General features: G+C 43.8%; 1 protein-coding gene across 2 annotated transcripts in view; it reads right to left on the bottom strand.

Annotated features, from left to right (window-relative positions):
- Positions 1 to 6027, bottom strand: part of trim23 (tripartite motif containing 23) — a 55334-nt gene extending 49307 nt beyond the window's left edge. For both annotated transcript variants that reach the window (XM_068034230.1, XM_068034221.1), the window contains exons 1-2: positions 5713 to 6027; positions 879 to 1041 (exon numbers count right to left, since the gene is read on the bottom strand). In XM_068034230.1, coding sequence (XP_067890331.1) covers positions 879 to 1041; positions 5713 to 5799 — 250 coding nt within the window. In that variant the 5' untranslated portion in view covers positions 5800 to 6027. The remainder of the gene's footprint in view (positions 1 to 878; positions 1042 to 5712) is intronic.
- Between the last annotated feature and the right edge of the window lie 15465 nt (positions 6028 to 21492).

A 21492-nucleotide genomic window follows, 5' to 3' on the forward strand; every position in this document is an offset into this window, starting at 1 on the left:
ATGATCTTCAAAACACACAAAGAAAAAGCAGTAAAAAACTGAATGGCAAAGTTCATCACTTGATTAATAAAAAAGGTCTCAACCTATCAACACATCACAACTTAACAAATGCCACTTGAATGTCTCGTGGCTCCTTGTCCCATATAATTTATTTGAAGCTCCTGTGGCCAACTTATAGTTTTTGTGTGCATGATTAAAAAGAATGAAGGACTTGCATTTATATAGCTCCTTTCACCTGAGAACATCCCAAAGCATTTTACAGCCAATTGAGTACTTCTGAAGTGTGGTCACTGTTGTAATGTGGGAAATGCAGCAGGTAATTTACACAGCAAGCTCCCACAAACAGCAATCTGATAATGACTAGCTTATCTGTTTTACTGAAGCTGGTTGAGGGATAAATACTAGCCAGCGTCAGGGCAAATCTCTTCTGCTGTTCTTCAAAATAGTGCCATGGGATTAATAGTAATATATAACCATCCTCCACCACTAAATCACTGCGACTTCCTGCTAAGGCAAGGGTGCAACTTCTCAGGACAAGTGCACCTTATGATCAGTCAACAGAAGCTGCATTTCTTCAGAAAAACGTTCGTTCTGCCAACCTTTTTGCGTTGTTTTTCCCACCCCGTCGTTATTCTGCAATGTCTTATTTAGAGCTCAAACAGCCGCTGCCTAAAGTCATCATTTTAGGATCATCAGGCAATCGGTGTTATGCCAAAGTAATAGGTCTTGTAAGGGTTCCAATTGAATTTGCAATACTGAAGCAAGCCAACATTGACAATTTGTTAAAAATAAACCATAAAAATCTCAAACTGCAGCATGGCATAAGAAATTTAAAACATTCTACTATAATTATTAGAAATATAAATTGCTGGACCAACCTAATTCAGTCACCTGTCGGTCAAATGGACAACGTATTGCTCTCCCCTGTAGTGGAAGGCGGGTGAGACAATCATGACAGACAGTGTGACCACAAAGGAGCAAGCGAGGTACTTTGTCTCCCTGCAGAGAGAATACGTCTTCACAAACTCCACATTCGAGAACCTAAAAATTAAGAGACTCAATGGGTAAATGCACTATGGGAGATGGCACAGAACTGAACAAACTAAAAAGATCCCAGATGTTTGATTATTGGTTTGCACAGGGAGAGGATGGGGTGGAGAAATGACATCTACAAGGAATTCTCCTCCAGGATTCCTGTTCAATTATTATGCATTGATCTCTACATTTTGGGGAAGGAAAGCACTTGTCTTTGTTGTCATGACTTTGTTGTTGGGTCACAATTCTGGAACTCCCTTCCTAACAGCACTGTTGGTGTACCTACACCCCAATGACTGCAGCAGTTCAAGAAGGCAGCTCACCACCACCTTCTCAAAGGAAATTAGGGATGGGGAATAAATGCAGGCTTAGCCAGCGATGCCCACATCCCACGAACGAATAAAAAAAAAAATCATAAAGCTGAACTGATATCCCCATTTGCCTGATAGCACTGACTCTTTGCTGGGGCATGATTTTAGTAACACTGGTTTTCCTCCAGTACCATGATCCAAGCGGCCATTATTCACACAGGAGCTTTGACATTGAGTGTTGAACAGCTATTCAACCACACATGGCATCAGAACCAATCTTGATCCCATTTTCACTCTATCTTCACCTGTAATGAAATAGCAATCAGAAGTGAGAACAGACAGATTGGCATCAGTGCTTCAGGGCGGAGGAGGGGGCAAATATAAAACTACTACTTCCACCCCAACAGGGATCAAAACTCACATGGGACTGAACTGGCGTCTTTCTGATGCTGGATAAACTCAGAGCCACTGAGGAAGTCTTCAATATCAAAGTAACATAACCAGCTTTGAACTGTGTTTAAAAAGGGCAGGACTGGGTGTTAAATATTCCTGGATACAAGGTGTTCAGGAAAGATGGACAAGGGAAAAAAAGGAGAAGGGGTGGCAGTATTGATTGAGAGCATTGCAGTGCTGGAGAAAAAGGATGTCCCAGAGGGGTCGAGGACAGATTCAATTTGGCTAGAGCTAAGGAACAAGAAAGGTGCTCGGTGTTGTCTATAGGCCACCAGCTAGTGGGAAGGACGTGGAGGAACAAATTTGCAAGGAAATTACAGAGAGTTGTAAAAATTATAGGGTAGTTATAAGGGGGGACTTTAATTATCCAAACCTAGACTGGGATAATAGTAAAGGCCAGTGAGGGGCAAGAGTTCCTAGAGTGTGTTCAGGGAAATTTTCGACAACAGTATGTTGCGAGTCCAACGAGAAAGGAGACACTGCTAGACCTGGTTCTTGGGAATGAGGTGGGCCAATTGGACCAAATATCAGTAGGATAGCATTTAGGGGACAGTGATCATTGTATCATAGAAACATAGAAAATAGGAGCAGGAGTAGGCCATTCGGCCCTTCGAGCCTGCTCCGCCATTCATTATGATCATGGCTGATCATACAACTCAATAACCTGTCCCCGCTTTCGCCCCATACCCTTTTGATCCCTTTAGACACAAAAGCTATATCTAACTCCCTGAAAATAAACAATGTTTTGGCCTCAACTGCTTTCTGTGGTAGCGAATTCCACAGGATCACCACTCTCTAGGTGAAGAAATTTCTCCTCATCTCAGTCCTGAAAGGTTTGCCCCGTATCCTTAGACTATGACCCCTGGTTCTGGACTCCCCCACCATCGGTAACATCCTTCCTGCATCTACCCTGTCAAGTCCTGTTAGAATTTTATAGGTTTCGATGAGATCCCCCCTCACTCTTCTGAACTCCAGCGAATATAATCTTAACCGACTCAATCTTTCCTCATATGTCAGTCCCGCCATCCCAGGAATCAGTCTCGTAAACCTTCGCTGCACTCCCTCTATAGCAAGAACATCCTTCCTCAGATAAGGAGACCAAAACTGCACACAACATTCCAGGTGTGGCCTCACCAAGGCCCTGCATAACTGCAGCAAGACATCCCTACTCCTGTACTCGAATCCTCGCGCTATGAAGGCCAACATACCATTTGCCTCTTTTACCGTCTGTTGCACCTGCATGCTTACCTTCAGCGACTGGTGTACGAGAACACCCAGGTCTCGTTGCATATTCCCCTCTCTCAGTTTATAGCCGTTCAGATAATAATCTGCCTTCCTGTTTTTGCTAAGATTTAGGCTGACTATGGAAAAGGACAAAGTGTAATCTAGGGTAAGAATAATTAACTGGGGGTAGGCCAACTTCAATGGGGGAAGAATGGAGCTGGGCGAATAAATTAGAATCAAAATGTGGCAGGAAAACCTGTAGATGAACAATGGGCTACCTTCAAAGAAGAGATAGTTCGGGCACAAACAAGGTATGTTCCCTCAAAGGGGAAAAGTAGGGCAACAAATCCAGAGATCCCGGATGACAAAAGAGGTAGTGATTAAGGTAAAGAAGAAAACGTGTGCTTATGACAGATGCCAGGCAGAAAATACTATTGAGAACCAGGCTGAATACAGAAGGTCCAAAAGGGGTGTGAAAAAGCAAATAAGAGAAGCAAAGAGAGCATGAAAAGAGACTGGCAGATAGCATTAAAGGGAAAGCCCAAAGTTTTCTATAGGCATATAAATAGTAAAGGGGTGGTAAAAGGTGTGGGGCCGATTAGGGAACAGAAAGGGGATTTACACATAGAGGTAGAAGGCATAGCTGAGGTATTAAATGAATACTTTGCATCTGTCTTTACCAAGGAAGATGATGCAACCCAGGCAATGTTAAAAGAGGAGGTAAGTCACACTAGAGGGGTTTAAAATTGATTTTAAAAAAGGACATATTTGATAGGTTGTAAAGTGGATAAAGCACCAGGATCAGTTTTTAAAAAAAATTCATTCCTGGGATGTGGGCATCGCTGGCCAGGCCAGCATTTATTGCCCATCCCTAATTGCCCTTGAGAAGGTGGTGGTGAGCTGCCTTCGTGAACCGCTGCAGTCCATGTGGGGTAGGTACACCCACAGTGCTGTTAGGAAGGGAGTTCCAGGATTTTGACCCAGTGACAGTGAAGGAACGGCGATATAGTTCCAAGTCAGGATGGTGTGTGACTTGGAGGGGAACTTGCAGGTGGTGGTGTTCCCATGTATTTGCTGCCCTTTTCCTTCTAGTTGGTAGAGGTTGCTGGTTTGGAAGGTGCTGTCTAAGGAGCCTTGGTGCATTGCTGCAGTGGATCTTGTAGATGGCACACACTGCTGCCACTGTGCGTCGGTGATGGAGGGAGTGAATGTGTGTGGATGGGTTGCCAATCAAGCGGGCTGCTTTGTCCGGGATGGTGTCGAGCTTCGAGTGTTGTTGGATCTGCACCCATCCAGGCAAGTGGAGAGTATTCCATCACACTCCTGACTTGTGCCTTGTAGATGGTGAACAGGCTTTGGGGAGTCAGGAGGTGAGTTACTCGCCGCAGGATTCCTAGTCTCTGACCTGCTCTTGTAGCCACAGTATTTATATGGCTACTCCAGTTCAGTTTCGGATCAATGGTAGCCCCTAGGATGTAGATAGTGGGGGATTCAGTGATGGTAATGCCATTGAATGTCCAGGGGAGATGGTTAGATTCTCTCTTGTTGGAGATGGTTATTGCCTGGCACTTGTGCTGCGCGAATGTTACTTGCCACTTATCAGCCCAAGCCTGGACATTATCCAGGTCTTGCTGCATTTCTACACGGACTGCTTCAGTATCTGAGGAGTCACGAATTGTGCTGAACATTGTGCAATCATCAGCGAACATCCCCACTTCTGACCTTATGATTGAAGGAAGGTCATTGATGAAGCAGCTAAAGATGGTTGGGCCTAGGACACTACCCTGAGGAACTCCTGCAGTGATGTCCTGGAGCTCAGATGATTGACCTCCAACAACCACAACCATCTTCTTTTGCGCTAGGTATGACTCCAGCCAGCGGAGGGTTTTCCCGCTGATTCCCATTGACCTCAGTTTTGCTAGGGCTCCTTGATGCCATACTCAGTCAAATTCTGCCTTGATGTCAAGGGCAGTCACTCTCACCTCATCCAAGGATACTGAGGGAAGTGAGGGTGGAAATTGCAGAGGCACTGGCCATAATTTTTCAGTCTTCCTTAAACTCGGGCGTGGTGCCGGAGGACTGGCGAATTGGAAATGTTACACCCTTGTTCAAAAAAGGGTGTAAAGATAAGCCCAGCAACAACAGGCCAGTCAGTTTAACTTTAGTGGTGGAGAAACTTCTAGAAAAAAAAATTTGGGACAAAAATCAATAGTCACATGGACAAATGCGAGTTAATTAAGGAAAGCCAGCATGGATTTCTTAAGGGAAAACCATGTTTAACTAATTGCTGAGTTTTTTTGTGAAGGTAACAGAGAGAGTTGATGAGGGCAATGAAGTTGATGTAGTGTACATGGATTTTCAAAAGGCTTTTGATATAGTGCCACATAACAGACTTGTGAGCAAACTTGTAACTCATGGAATAAAAGAGACAGTAGCAACATGGATATGATGTGGGCAGGGGGGGACGAGAGGGGGCATGGGGGAGGGGCGGGTAAGGGGGGCATGGGGAAGGGGGAAGGGGAATTGGGGCATAGGGGGGCTCAGGAGGCAGGGAAGGGGGCTCGGGAGGCAGGGAAGGGGGTGCAGCCAAGGCGACAGGATTGAAGAGCCGGCCTGAAGAGCAGAACAGCAAATGGAGCTCTGAGCCGGAAACCGCTGAGGTTTAGGTGCAGTCAAGCCCCACACTCACCTTGACCGAGCAGCCGCTCGCAGTGCGATGGAGCCGGGAGCCACTCTCCACCGGCAGCAGAAGCTTGTTCACCGGAGCAGCCGCCATTCCGGATCACAGCAAAGCGAAGGCCGCAATCAGGAGCTGGAGACCATTCAACATCTCATCTCCAGGTCAGCATCACTTATTACAAATTACACCGTAATTCGAATGATGCATGATGTTTACAAACACTATCAGTGATGCATCTGCATTGTCTCAGATTTTCATCAAATTTCCTACTTATGACCAGAAATGGTGCAGTCCAAATGTTGCTGCGCGTCACTGCCTGGTGGTCAACCGCGCATGCTCAGATTGTTAAACCTACATTCCTGTAGATTGGAATAATACTAAAACTCAGACAATGTAAACAATAAGGCATTTACATTAACATAGACGAATGCATCGAAATGTTTACGTCATGACAGCTTTAATTAGTCTGAAAAAAATGCATTTCACAAGGTCCATACTAGCAATGGGAAGAATACAAAGAAGTACAACACTGATCCACGTACAAAGGAGATGACTTATCAGGAAAGTGAAGAAAGAGCGAAATTAAGGTGATCTCTTTGAGGAATACAAAATGCTCAATAACATAGATGAGTTCGCAGGATAATTAGGGATGAAGAAGACCTCTTGACCCATATCAGTTCATCTTTCCAGAAGTACCCTACGACTCCCCTTTGCACTGCATAATTGGTTCTTAAATGCATGCAGAGTTTTCACCTCCATAACTGCCCGGAGGCCCATTCCAAGCATTCTGCGTGAAGAACTATCCGATATCAATCCTAAAACTACCTTTCACTACAATCATATGCATTTATTTAGCACATTTAATGTAATAAAATGTCCAAAGCACTTAATAGAAATGCAGCATATTTCCTTATCATATTCCCACTGTTTAATTTAAAGTAATACTAAAGGTTTACTTTTTATTTTGTTTACCTCTCCAAGATCATCTTTCAGACTGCTCCTTTCCAGACTGAAAATCCCTAGTCTGCTCATAGAGTTATACAGCCCAGAAACAGGCCCTTCTGCCCATCAAGTCCATGCCGGCCATCAAGCACCTATCTATTCTAATCCAATTTTCCAGCACTTGGCCCGTAGCCTTGTATGCTATGGCGTTTCAAGTGGCCATCTAAATACTTCTTAAATATTGTGAGGGTTCCTGCCTCTACCACCCCTTCAGGCAGTGTGTCCACACTCTGGGTGAAAATTTTTTTCCTCAAATCCCCTCTAAACCTCCTTCCCCTTACCTTAAATCTATGCCCCCTGGTAATGACATCCTCCGCTAAGGGAAAAAGTTTCTTCCTATCTACCCTAAGTATGCCCCTCATAATTTTGTATACCTCAATCAGGTCCCCCCTCAGCCTTCTCTGCTCTAAGGAAAACAACCCTAGCCTATCCAGCCTCTCTTCATAGCTGAAATGCTCCAGCCCAGGCAACATCTGGTGAATGTCCTCTGCACCCTCTCCAATGCAATCACATCCTTCTTATAGTGTGGCAACTGTACACAGTACTCCAGCTAAAACTAGTGTTTTATACAGCTCCATCATAACCTCCCTGCTCTTATATTCTATGCCTCGGCTAATAAAGGCAAGTATCCCAAATAAGAACATAAGAACTAGGAGCAGGAGTAGGCAATTCAGCCCCTCGAGCCTGCTCCGCCATTCAATACGATCATGGCTGATCTCATCTCGGCCTCAACTCCACTTTCCTGCCCGTTGTCCATAACCCTTCAACCCATTACTAATTAAAAATTTGTCTATCTCCTCCTTAAATTTACCCAATGTCCCGGCATCCACCGCACTCTGGGATAGTGAATTCCACAGATTCACGACCCTTTGAGAGATGTAATTTCTCCTCATCTCTGTTTTAAATCTGCTACCCCTTATCCTAAAACTATGACCTCTCGTTCTAGATTGCCCCACAAGAGGAAACATCCTCTCTATGTCTACTTTGTCAATCCCCTTAATCATCTTGTATACCTCATTTAGATCTCCTCTCATTCTTCTAAACTCCAGAGAGTAAAGGCTTAAACTGCTCAATCTCTCTTCATAAGACAAGCCCCCCATCTCTGGAATCAATCCAGTGAACCTCCTCTGAACTGACTCCAATGCAACTACATCCTTTCTCAAGTAAGGGGACCAAAACTGTATGCAATATTCCAGGTGCGGTCTCACTAATGCCTTGTACAGTTGCAGCAACACTTCCCTACTTTTATACTCTATTCCTTAAGCAATAAATGCCAAAATTCCATTTGCCTTCCTTATCACCTGCTGTACTTGCAAACTAGTTTTCTGCGATTCATGCACGAGGCCACCCAGATCCCTCTGCACCGAAGCACTCTGAAGTTTCTCTCCATTTAGATAATAATTTGCCTTTCTATTCTTCCGCTGAAAATGGATAACCTCACACTTATCCACATTAAAATCCATCTGCCAAATTTTGGCCCATTAATCTATCTATATCCATTTATAGATTTCTTATTTCTTTATTGCAACTTTTTGTCCCACCTATTTGAGTGTCATCTGCAAATTTGGCTAGAGTACCTTCCATCCCTGCATCCAAGTCATTTATATAGATTATAAATATTTGGGGCCCGAGGACCGAACCCTGTGGCACCCCACTAGTCACACCTTGCCAACCAGAAAAAGACCCATTTATCCCGACTCTATGTTTTCTGTTGGTTAGCCAATCCTCTATCCAAGCTAATAAATTGCCCCTAACTCCATGTAAACTTACCTCGTGTAGTAACCTTTTGTACGGCGCCTTATCAAATGCCTTCTGGAAGTCCAGATAAACTACATCTACAGGATCCCCATTATCCACTTTGCTTGTTACAGCTTCGAAGAACTCTAGCAAATTAGTCAAACACGATTTACCCTTCATAAAACCATGCTGACTCTGATGGATACCTTCCTAACCACCTTATCTACCTGTGCTGCTGCCTTCAGTGATCTAGGGACAAGTACACCAAAGTCCCTCTGACCCTCTGTGCTTCCGAGGGTCCTACCATCCATTGTATATTCCCTTGACTTGTTAGTCCTCCCAAAATGCATCACCTCACACTTCTCAGACCCCTGACAGCAGAGATCAACCTCATGGCTCCTTTTCAGTAGGCCATCACACTTGAATTGCGTCTCAATGACCGGAACTGGGTGCAATACTCAAATAAAAGCGGAAATTGTGGGTGTACTTACACCCTATGGACTACAGCGGGTCAAACAAAAAACAGAAAATGCTGTAAATACTCAGCAAGTCAGACAGTATTTGTGGAGAGAGAAACAGAGTTAAAAGTTCAGGTCGATGATCAGATTTTCAGAGTTCGCAGTATTTTGCTTTTGTAGTGGTTAAGTTATGGCTTGACCAGAGCACTGCAATTTGATCACCATCTCCTCTGATATATTAGCTATTTTGCTATGTAGTTCAACATTCTAGCAGCTTTTTGATTGCTGTGCTATACTGATTGGACACATTTAATACACAGTCTACTCAGGACCAAGGCCTCTTTTCACTTTATCCATTGTTGTTTCAACACCATTCATCCGACAAGCAGTATTTTGCACTTGTCAGCATTATGTTTAATCTGCCATTGATCATCCCACATACATTTTATCCAATTGACTGTAATTTTTGAATTGCTTTGTCCAGTTCCACTGCCCCTCCCGGCTTGGTATCCTCAGCAAATCAAACCATCCTGCAATGAGTTTCTGTGTCCAGGTCATAGAGTCATTTACAGCACAGGAGGTCATTCAGCCTATCGAGTCCATGCCGGCTCTTCATGGAGCTATCCAGTCAGTCCCACTCCCCCCGCTTGATCCCTGTAGCCCTGCAAGTTTATTTCCTTCAAGTAGCCATCCAATTTCCTTTTGAAGTCATTGATATTCTCCACTTTCACCACCCTTGTGAGCAGCGAATTCCAGGTCATTCTTGGTATCGTTAGACTAATATGGAATATTTAATGAATCTGCAGAGGTATATGAAACAGGAACTTAATTGGAACACATCTTACTGCTCTGGCTTACATCTTCCACGAGGCTGTATGAGACCAAATCATGTGATGTTACATCACTTCCTGTGATGAAGTACACTGTATATGATCAGCAATTATAATTAACCCATTAACAACCCAATATCAAATGTAACACATTTGTTACCATCAGGTGAGGAGGGGTTGAATGGTTCCCTCCTTTTCCCTCTCCTTGTTTGACCACAACAGGTTTAATTCTTTTTTGTAGAGGATATACTTGCCAATTCAGTGAGTGTTTAACTGTGTTAATAGCTGAGGCCCCAGCACTGATCCTTGCGGCACCCCACTATTCACTGCCTGCCAACTTGAAAATGCCCCATTTATGCCCACTCTCTGTTTCCTGTCTGTTAATCAATCCTCTATCCACGCTAATATATTTTCCCCAACACCATGAGCCCTTATCTTTCCTGTCAATCTTTTATGTGGCACCTTATCGAATGCTTTTTTAATATCCAGGTATACGACATCTACTAGTTCCCCTTTATCTACCCTACTAGTTACATCCTCAAATAAAAAATAAACGTCAAACATTTCTTTACTCAAGCATTAATAAACATTTGGAATAATGGTGGTGGGCTGTATGGAGGGGTGATGGGGGTGGTGGTGGGTGGGCAGTGCATGGAGTCTCCAAAATGCACTTAGATGGTAGGCAGGATGATATGGAGTGCCACGCAGTGAAGATCATGTCTGTGCTACCTCTCGATGGGCAAAAGCTGCACTGCGACTCAGGAAGGAACTCTTCAGCTACTGGTGATTGAGGAGGATCCTTGAAATGATCTTCCCTGTGGCAGGCAGCAGGGAGATTCTTCTGCCACAATCGGTCTTGTCTCCGTTCTTGAATACAGTCATGATCACAGCCTCCCCGACGTCCCTTGGCAAGAGTCCCCTCATCCCAGATGAGGGATATGAGGTTGCACAGTCTTGGCAGGAGTGGATATCCGCCATGCTTCAGGATTTCAGCTATGATTCCATCTGCTCCAGAGACCTTGTTGTTCTTCAGTCATTGAATGGCTTTTTTGACCTTGCTCTGGACTGGGGTTGTACTGAGACAGAGTCTCTGTTGAGGAGTTCTTTGAATTTTTTTTTTAATTCATTCATGGGATGTGGGCGTTGCTGGCCAGGCCAGCATTTATTGCCCATCCCTAATTGCCCTTGAGAAGGTGATGGTGAGCTGCCTTCTTGAACTGCTGCAGTCCATGTGAGGTAGGTACACCCACTGCTGTTAGGAAGGGATTTCCAGGATTTTGACCCAGCGAAAGTGAAGGAATGGCAATATAGTTCCAAGTCAGGATGGTGTGTGACTTGGAGGGGAACTTGCAGATGGTGGTGTTCTTTTGCTGCCCTTGTCCTTCTAGTTGATAGAGGTTGCAGGTTTGGAAGGTGCTGTCTAAGGAGCCTTGGTGCGTTGCTGCAGTGCATCTTGTAGATGGTACACACTGCTGCCACTGTGCGTCAGTGGTGGAGGGAGTGAATGTTTGTGGATGGGGTACCAATCAAGTGGGCTGCTTTGTCCTGGATGGTGTCGAACTTCTTGAGTGTTGGAGCTGCACCCATCCAGGCAAGTGGAGAGTATTCCATCACACTCCTGACTTGTGCCTTGTAGGTGGTGGACAGGCTTTCAGGACGCAGGAGATGAGTTACCTGCTGCAGGATTCCTAGTCTCTGACCTGCTCTTGTAGCCATGGTATTTATATGGCTACTCCAGTTCAGTTTCTGATCAATGGTAGCCCCTAGGATGTTGATAGTGGGGGATTCAGCGATGGTAATGCTATTGAATGTCAAGGGGAGATGGTTAGATTCTCTCTTGTTGGAGATGGTCATTGCCTGGCACTTGTGTGGCACGAATGTTACTTGCCACTTATCAGCCCCAGTCTGGACATTGTCCAAGTCTTGCTGCATTTCGACACGGACTGCTTCAGTGTCTGATGTTCCCTCCAGCGAGCACTGACTGCCTCCCTGTACTTGATGTGTTCTCCTCCATGCTTGTCTGTCAATGGGGTGAGCCCTTGAGTGCTTGGACCATAGATCGCCTTGACAGCGCTGAAGAAACCGCGCATGTTGTTGGTGTCCACAAGTTGCTTGATTCCTCGCACTCTTTCTACCCACTGTTTGTTTTCTATCTCCTGGGTTTTATGCTGCACCACTGCCTTCAGGAGCCTGCAGGATTGCTGCTTTACCTCGGATGTGTGGTGAAGTTTCCAGTCTGCGAAGGCTTTCTGCTTGAGCTCGATTAGGTCCGGTATTACTTGGTCATTCTCATCAATCCAGTCACGATGCTTCCTGGTAGAGAAGCCAAGGACCTGTTTGCAGGTACTTGTTAAGGTGGCCTTTAGGATCAACCAGGCACTAATTGCACACAGTGGCTCCTGGTAATTGGAGGTTGAGAGGTTGGTGGTAAGGCACTGACTGAGAAGGGCTGCTTTAGCGGGATCTTAGAGGCCTTCAGTGTTAATTTTTTTGTGGCATTTCTTTTGTTGCTTCCGCTACTTGGGGTTTGGGCTAATGGAGATTGTAGATCGGTCGAGGCGGTGGTCAGTCCAGCAGTTGTTGGTATCTGGCACGGCGCGGGTGATGTGGATATGTCTGTGGTCCCTCGCTCGTACTATGAGTAGGTGTCAGTGTTTGGACCATGGGTATTGCCATGGGTTTGTCTTGCTGGCGGAACAGGGTGTTAATTATGACGAGGTCACGCTCAAAGCATCTCGTCAAGAGGAGGACTCCATTGGAGTTGCTTTCCCTACTCCTTCCTTGCCAATTAGCTACTTCCAGAGATGTGTGTCCTTCCCGACTCTGGCGTTGAAGTCTCCTAGAAGGATCAGTTGGTGCAGGAAACAATGCCCAACTGCTGTACATGGCCTTTTTTGACTGCACAAAAGCCTCTGACTTTGTCAACCACGAAGGCTTATGAAGCATCCTGCTCAAGTTTGGGTGTCCTCAGAAGTTTGTCACCATCTACTCCACAATGACATGCTAGCCGTGATCCTCACCAACAGAACCACCACAGACCTCCTCCGAAGCGTATGAGAAAATGGATCTTTCGCTAAACACCCAGAAAATGAAGGTCCTCTTCCAACCAGCTCCCACAGCACAACACCTTCCCCATCAATCAAGATCAATGACGAAATCCTGGAAAATGTAGATCATTTTCCATATCTTGGGAGCCTACTCTTGGTGAAGGCAGACTTTTACGATTGAGGTGGGAGGAGTGCACTGTCTTTTCTAGTCCCACTTCTCCGCAGGTCACAACATATATTTTAAAATGTTTACCCAGTTACCAATTCGGTCAATCATATATGCTACTCTTTATCCAAGAATAAAATACACCAACCAGGTTTCTTTAATAGACAATAAGATTGTCAGTTTATTATTAAACAAGACTTATCCAGTAACGAAGCAAAGCATTGTTACGACCAGGTAAGAAATGTGTCTAGGGGTCTTTTGCTGTCTTTACCTGGTCTTATTGTAACAGGGTTTAATTTTAAACACACTGTGTTTTGAGCTCCCCCTTTTTGAATCCTTGTTCACAACTTTCCAATTATAAGGCAAAGAAATGGGCACAAACAGGCTTTCTTAGGTTTAAAAAAGAAAGATGAAATTTATTAAACCTTAAACTTAAACTCTAATACGGTTCACGCCTACAGATATACGATGCGCCCACGCTAGCATGCACACGTGATATAAACATGCAGACAGGGACAGAAAAGAGCAGAAGAAAAGATAAGTAGAACAGTTTGAGGAAATATCTTGTTACTGTTTCTCAAGCTTGCTGTAGTCCTTGATTGAAGATATGGGCTTGCACTTCTTTGGGGCCCAGCAGTCTTCTTAAAACCTTGTTCACATAGGAAACCTTTCTCTCTTTGAGTTTCACATGATTGCACAAGATTTAGTTCCGTGGGAAGAGATGTGGCGAAATGATGTGTGCCTCAGTCTTGGCAAGTGGGAGTTTGCCTGACAGCATTAACACACAGATTGAAATATGAAAGTTCCCTTTTCAAATTTCCCATACAGAGACTCAAACACACACTGAAAAAAGCACAGAAATTCTCTCTGCGGAGGTCTGTTGTAAAAAAAAAGACAAAAAAAAAGAATACTTTTGGCAAATACTTGCTAATTCTTGAAGAAAAAAGAGAAGATATTGAAGGATGTCAGTTGTCCATTTTTGTCTGGCATCCGGGTATATGGAGACGGGTCACTGGGATCTTTTCAAAAGCAATTCATTCTGAAAATGACAAGAAATCATCTGGTAGGCTTTCTAGGAGTCATGTGGCATCAGGGGTTTCAGCCAGCACATTTGAATTGCAGGGCTTTTCAGCTTCTCACGAGAGATGCAGCACCAAAGATTTTAGCTCTCTCACACTGGATCTTTGCAGGGTTTCTTCAAAGAGGTAGAGAAAGACGTGAGCTGGGTGGTTCCTTTTTTCTTGGCAGGCAAAACCAACTGTCTTCAAAACATTTCACACCCCAACTGACTTGAAAATAATATCCAAAACCCTAAAACAGAAGTCAACCTCTTGACCTCCATAAACCTGTGGCTTCTCTGTAAACATCCTCCCCAGGTCATCAACGTTTCTGTTGTTTATTAAGCTTAAAGCACATGCCTTCCAGCAAGGTTGTTTTAAACAATATCTCAGTGTCCTTTCAATGAACTGTGAACAACAAAGCAAAGTCCAGCTTCTATGAAATCTTCAGCCTTCCAATAAATCCATCTCCACAATTTAAATATAAGTCCTCAAAAAAAAACTTAACAAAAAATATAAAAGCACTGTCATAACAAGACATGCATGACGAGGTTCATCATCACCTCCAATGTGCCAGCTCAGCCTTTGGCTGTGAGGAAGAGAGTATTTGAAGATCAGGATCTCAAACCCAAGACTAATATCATGGTTTACTGGGCAGTAGTGATCCCTGCACTCCTATATGCTTCAGAGACATGAATAACCTAGAGCGGGCACCTCAAAGCACTGGAGAAGTACCACCAGAGGTGCCTCTGTAAGATCCTCCAAATCTGGTGGCAAGAATGGTGGTCCAACAGCCATATTCACTTGTCTGACACCAGATGCCCGAAGCAGCTGTTCAATTCACAACTTGGTCATGGCAGGAAGCTCCCAGGAGGAGAGTGGAAATGCTTTAGAGATCAAAAATCCCCATCGACTCATGGGAGTCCCTGGCTCATGACCGTCCTAGATGGAGAAAGCTCATTTGGGAAAGCATCGTACATCTCAAGAGACTTTGTTGGAAACACACGGAGGCGAAGTCAAGGTGGCGGAGGGAGTGCATAAACCTCCAAACTACTCATCTACCTGACCCTTCAAGCACCACTTATCCCATATGTGGTAGAGTCTACAGATCATGCATTGGACTAATCAACCATCTCAGAACCAGAACCCAATGAACCAAAGTGGAAGTAAGTCAGCCTCAATCCCGAGGAACTGCCTAAGAAGAAGGATGGAGTACGGGTCCGACCAGCTCAAAAGGAGGAATTAAGGGACGAAATTTTACTCACCCCCCCATTCCCCCCCCCCCCCAAAACGAGCAGGCTGGTGGTGGGAGGCGAAGGGTGGTGGTGATGGGTGGCGTAAAATTGAGTGGGAGGCGGGGGGTGGGGGGTTGAGCCGTTCCAGACCCCCTCCCGCCCCCATTGCCAATTTACACGCGCTGGCAGCTGCCCCAGGCCACTGAAGGCCCTTAAGTGGCCAATTAACTGGCACTTAAGGGCCTCCACCCACCGCCAGAGGTATTTTATACTTGGCTAGCAGATGGCTGAGGCCTCAAAAAGCCTGCTTGATGAAACCAGGCAGCCTTCTTGTGGGTTAGGGGGGAGGCCCTCCTGATCAGGCACCCTGTGGTCCATGGAGAGCTGGCCCTGAAGCCCCAACTGCCCCCAATGCACAGCAGTTCCCTGCCCCCCAACCGACCTCGCCTTGCCTTTACGGGGCCCGACCGTTTGTCCCCGACGAGGCCCTAAAAACTCACCTTTTTTCCAGGGCTGTCTTTCATCTTCTTCTGATGGCTGGATGTGGTTCCAGCAGTGGCCACCACTCCTGGGACGAAGAGCTGCCAGCCCATTGATTGGCCGGCAGCTCCATTAGGCTCATGGAGGTGATCCTGCCCAAGACCAATTAAAGGCCTGGGAAGTGAAAAATCCCTATCTAGCTCCCCAGGCTCAGTGGAGTGGGGGCTTGCCACTGACTTTTTGGCCGATGGGCAGAAGGCCCCGTCCAATGAAAAATTCCAGCCATGGTGTCTATGACAGACCCAAATTTGTAAGATAAATTTATTTTATTTAATTGTCCATTGCTCTACTTTTAGGAACAAAGTCAATGTTTGAAAAACTATACTAGTGCAGATAAATGTTTATTAAAAAAAATGCTTTCATGGTTGAATTGAGTTTGTTTTCATACATGGCTCCACATCATCTCACTAAAAATAAAGATGCATGTTATTCATAGACACACACAAAATTGCTCGCTATGTGTTTTAATAGGAAATATGGTCTTTAGTCTGAATCTTTAAACAAATTTAGATATCAGAAAGACAGCTGAGGTAAGCATGTGTTGGGTATGTTTGATTGTGATAAACAGTGAAGTAGATTTGTTCTATGTATATTTATATTGTGTATTATATCTGACTATCTAATCTGAAAAAAAATTAATAGCAGATAATCTGATTTCTACAATGCAGGTAAGTGTTACTGGCTGTTGCAAGGTAATGTAATTTTTAGCAAGGCATTCTCTCAAACGCTTTCTCATATCTATGAACCTGCCAGGTATACTGTTTCACTGTATACTAAATGATTTTCTGTTATTTAATTTGTAGGTTCTATGTTGTCTTGCAAGGCAAACTCCATTGTAAAAAGGCTGTATGCAAAGAGTGTTGGTGCAGAATAACAATACTATATCACCTTACCGATTAAAACAGCTACTAAAATTCTCGCTCAAAATAAGTATAGTTTTGAAGAGAAAATATACCTCTCCAACCCTTAGGCAATTTCTCTTTTGACACAGTTTAACTAATATATACATTTCTTACAAACTTAGTGTTTTTCTTGTTATTTATGCCATAGTATAGTCTCCAATGAGTTCCCAATGCTATATTTTGCCTTCATTCATATCCTCCAGGCAATACACTCCTGCATCAAAGTGGGTGACAATTGCAGCTTCTTTCCAGTGCATTGTGGAGTCTTCCCATCTGATCTTGCTTTTCCCTACAGGGATAAACCTTGCCTCAATTTGGTACCTTTCTACAGCAGCATGAATGAAATCTATAACTTAGTGGAGTAGAGGATTGAATCTGCATTGGCCATTCTGTTTTCCTGCACATAATACAAAAGTAGTTCTGTAACTGGTGGGACTGCTGATTCTGCAGTATCTACTCCATTTCTACCGTGAGTGGATTCCACAACACTAAAGAATCTAAAGAATAACAGTGCTTTTTTTTTTCTGTGATTCTTTTCCCCAGCCCTGCAATGTTAAAACTGGTGCTGTGAGTGCTTGATCTATAGTAACTGGGAAATGCAAGACAGTAGCTTTGACAATAAGTGAAAAATATCTGATTTGGAGTGGGTGCATCAGGGGTAATGGGACAATGAATTTATTTAAAGCACAGATAGGTCATCCCTTGTGACCAGTGTGCTGCACGCAATTTGCCGAATTTAACTATATTTATGTTTTTGGAGAGAAGCAGCATCTCAGATATGGAGCTGAAAAGCTTCTCTAATGGCAGAGTATGTAAAATCTGGCATAATACATAATGCTGTATAGAGCATGAGGCCTCTATTTTGATATTGATGTGCGCTGAGTTAATTAAGTTTAATAGCAGTTACAATGCTTCAGTCTCCTTGGGTGTAGCAAAAGAAAAGATTGCTCCTCAACAATATTAATTAAATCCTGCTGAATTGTACATGTATGCAGATGCCAGATGAGATCAGGATTTGACTCAGTTGTGGCGCCATCCATGTCAAATAGCCTGATAACAATATCATGGCTCACATCTGAAGAATAACCCCTTGAATAAGTTACTGGAAGGTTGCCACCACTAGTAGACCTGAAGCCCAACAGCTGTTAACACCACCAAGAAAGTGAAAAGAGAAAGGGAGCCAAATTAGGAAAAAAATGTAAAGAAAATCTTGCACTTAAAAGTTGTTGAATATTGACAGCTATGTCAGTCATACGTTCTGAAGTATTCATCATTTTAAAAATTGAATAATATAGGTAGTATTCATTCATTATTTGTACTGCTTTATACCTCCTTGACCTGTCTGCAGCCTTTGATATGGTTAATTACACATCTTTCTCCTCCATTGTCCAGCTCAGTGGAACTCCCCTTACTTGATTCCATTTTTATCTATCCGATTGTAGCCAGAGAATTTTCACTAATGGCTTCTCTTTCCATCTCACACCTCAGAAATCCCCCAAGGTTCTATTCTTTTCAGTGTCTAGTTTTCCATTTTGTTACATCTGTAAACATGAGTTCTGCTCCCACATGTATGCTGATGATACCCAGCACTACCTCTTGTAGCCCACTCCACTGTCTTTGTTCTGTCAGACTGTTTGTCAACATCCTGTCTTGGATGAGCTCTAGTCTCCCCCTGCTAAACATGGAATGCTCAAAGCCATCACGTTATCGACTGCCATAAACTCCATGCCTTCCTTACTGACATTATCCCCCTGAGGTGAAATTCGAATATTTGTAACTTCAGTGACCTGTTTGACCCCAAACTGAGCTTTTGACCCCATATCCTCTTCATTACAAAAGCTCCTTCCTACCATCTCTGTAACATAACCCACCTTTATCCCTACTTCAGCCCATGTGCTGCCCTTGCCATCTGCAGATTCAATGACTTCAGTGATTTACTGGCCAGCCTCCCATTCTCCACTCTCTGTAAACTTCTGCTCATCCAAAAACCAGCTATCCTATCTCACACAAAATTCTGCTCACCTATTAGTCCCATACCCATTGACCTACATTGATTTCGGGTCTCCTAATTCCTCAAATCTAAAATTCTCATTTATATTTGTATATCTCTTCATGGTTTCACCTATCCCTTTAATGGACAGTCATACAAACCCCTTACCCTCAGTCTGAATTGTCTGTTTCTTATACTTTGGTCTCTTGTGCATTCCCCTGCCCCATGTTTGGCCACACAATTTTTTTTTGTACAATCAATAAGGGTCACCAAACAAAAATCATCACAAGTAGCCCTGTTGTTATATTATCCCAAAATGATTTAGGATCTATATGGTCCATGCGCAGGTATACATGCATATCCGTAATACCACATCAAACACTACTGCACTACGGTCTGTGTGCATCATTGCATCATTCCACCACACATGTAGAGATGTGTAAAATATGAGTTGCAAATCCCAGTATCTTTGTGAAAAAGTGTGATTATTTCAGAGCACTGGGAAGCACAAGACATAAAATGGTGGCAGCAAGGTGTTAGTGAGTAGAACTCAAACCCTATGAGCGATGTAAAGACTGTATTTGATTGTGAGAAAAACAAGATGGCGGCAGCAATGAATGTGCAGTTTCAGCCCATGATGAATTGGGAGGCCGACGACATCGTGGAGGCACTCGAAAAGTTTAAACAAAGTACAAATTGACATTCAGTAGTTTTCTGAAAGGCACTAGTGAAAAGAAAAAGGTCAATTACATCCTTTTGTGGACAGGAGAGAAAGGATTAGATCTTTTCAAAGCTGGGAAATGAGTAAGGACAACAGTAAAAACTACACAAGATTTTTGAGAAATTCGGTACACATCTTCAGCCAAAGTCAAAGCATCGGATCCACAGTTATGAATTTTAGAGCTTGAGAAAGGAACCAGGTGAGCTTGTTGACTACTTCCTAAGAAGATTGAGAAATGTAACCAGCAAGTGTAAATTCAAGTACACAGATGAAAGGCTGGTAGATCAGCTCTTTTGGGGCTTTGCACATCCTGATGTACAAAAAGCTCTAATTGGAAAGGACAAGCTTACAATATTGCAGGCACATGAAGCCACAAGTAGACAGATGAAGACGCTGACTACCCAAATGGTTAGCTTTCAGTTAAGTCAAGGGAAAGGAAGCAGGGTTGATGCAGTGAAGCAGCAACAAAGGAATACACACCAGAGAGAAAGAAAGATGTGCAAGAGATGTGGCTGACTACAAGTTCACAGACAGAAAGAAATGTCCTGCATACGGATCAAATTACAGAGCTTGTGGAAAGCCCAATCGTTGGGAAAATATGTGCAGGATAAAGAAAGTGGATGGTAAAGGAATGACCAGAGGCAGAGCAACAGGGCAAATGAGAAATAAAAGAAACCAAGACATCTATACTCTGGAAGATGACGGGGAGTTTGAGGACACAGTAGAAACAGGAACCATAGACTGACATGAAATGTCTGGATGCGAAAGTTCCCAGAGAAAAGAAATTCGCACAACCACATGGATCAGGAAAAAGGTGAGAAGTAACCCCACAACCATAAACCTGAAGCTGAAGCTGATACTGGAGCACAGAGAAACATTATCCCACTCAGGCTATACCACAGGATCTTTCCTGAAAATTTGAAAGAGAATTATTACCCAAAGAAGATGCTCTGAAACCGAGCAACGTCATGCGAATAGTGTACAGTGGAACTGAGATTCAATAGCTGGGGATAACCCAAATCAGAGGGATGCACAAAGGAAAAGATGTTAACTATTTATTCTATGTCACTAACAGATGGTCCAGCTATCCTGGGGTTGAGCAGTTGCAAAGAGTTGCAGCTGATTTCAGTAAACCATGAGATGAAGGAGGCAGCAAGAAGCTTGAAGGTAGCACACTCATTGTAAAGTACCCTCCAATCAGAAGCAAGGAAGATAAAAGCAAAATACTGCAGATACTGGAAATCTGAAATAAAAACAAGAAATGCTGGAAATACTCAGTAGGTCTGGCAGCATCTGTGGAGAGAGAAGCAGAGTTAACGTTTCAGGTCAGTGACCCTTCATCAGAACTGGCAAATGTTAGAAATGTAATAGGTTTTAAGCAAATAAAGTTGGGGGGGGGGGGGGGCAAGAGATAACAAAAGGCAAGGTGTTAATAGGACAGAGGGTCACAGAGAATAACTGACCAGAAGGTCATGGAGCAAAGGCAAATGGTATGTTAATGGTGTGCTGAAAGACAAAGCATTGGTGCAGAGAGGGTGTTAATTGACAGAAAAATGAACAGCCCTGGCCCAAAGCACAAACATGAAAAAAAACAGTGGGTAGGCACATGGTAAAAAAATGAATGATGAAACAAACTAAACTAAAATAAACAAATGGTTAGCACCGCAGCCTCACAGCTCCAGTGACCCGGGTTCAATTCTGGGTACTGCCTGTGTGGAGTTTGCAAGTTCTCCCTGTGTCTGCGTGGGTTTCCTCCGGGTGCTCCGGTTTCCTCCCACATGCCAAAGACTTGCAGGTTGATAGGTAAATTGGCCATTATAAATTTCCCCTAGTATAGGTAGGTGGTAGGGAAATATAGGGACAGGTGGGGATGTGGTATGAGTATGGAACTAGTGTAGGATTAGTATAAATGGGTGGTTGATGGTTGGCACAGACTCGGTGGGCCGAAGGGCCTGTTTCAGTGCTGTATCTCTAAAAAAAAAACTAAAAATAAAAAGGACGATCTGGTCCAAATGTATCCAGAGTGTTTTGAGGACATGGTTGGATGCTTTGAAGATTTTGAATATCACATTACCATTGACCCAGAGAAGAAACCAGTGATTC

This window comes from Heterodontus francisci, chromosome 1, assembly GCF_036365525.1.
Source record: "Heterodontus francisci isolate sHetFra1 chromosome 1, sHetFra1.hap1, whole genome shotgun sequence".
NCBI classification, from domain to species: Eukaryota; Metazoa; Chordata; class Chondrichthyes; order Heterodontiformes; family Heterodontidae; genus Heterodontus; species Heterodontus francisci.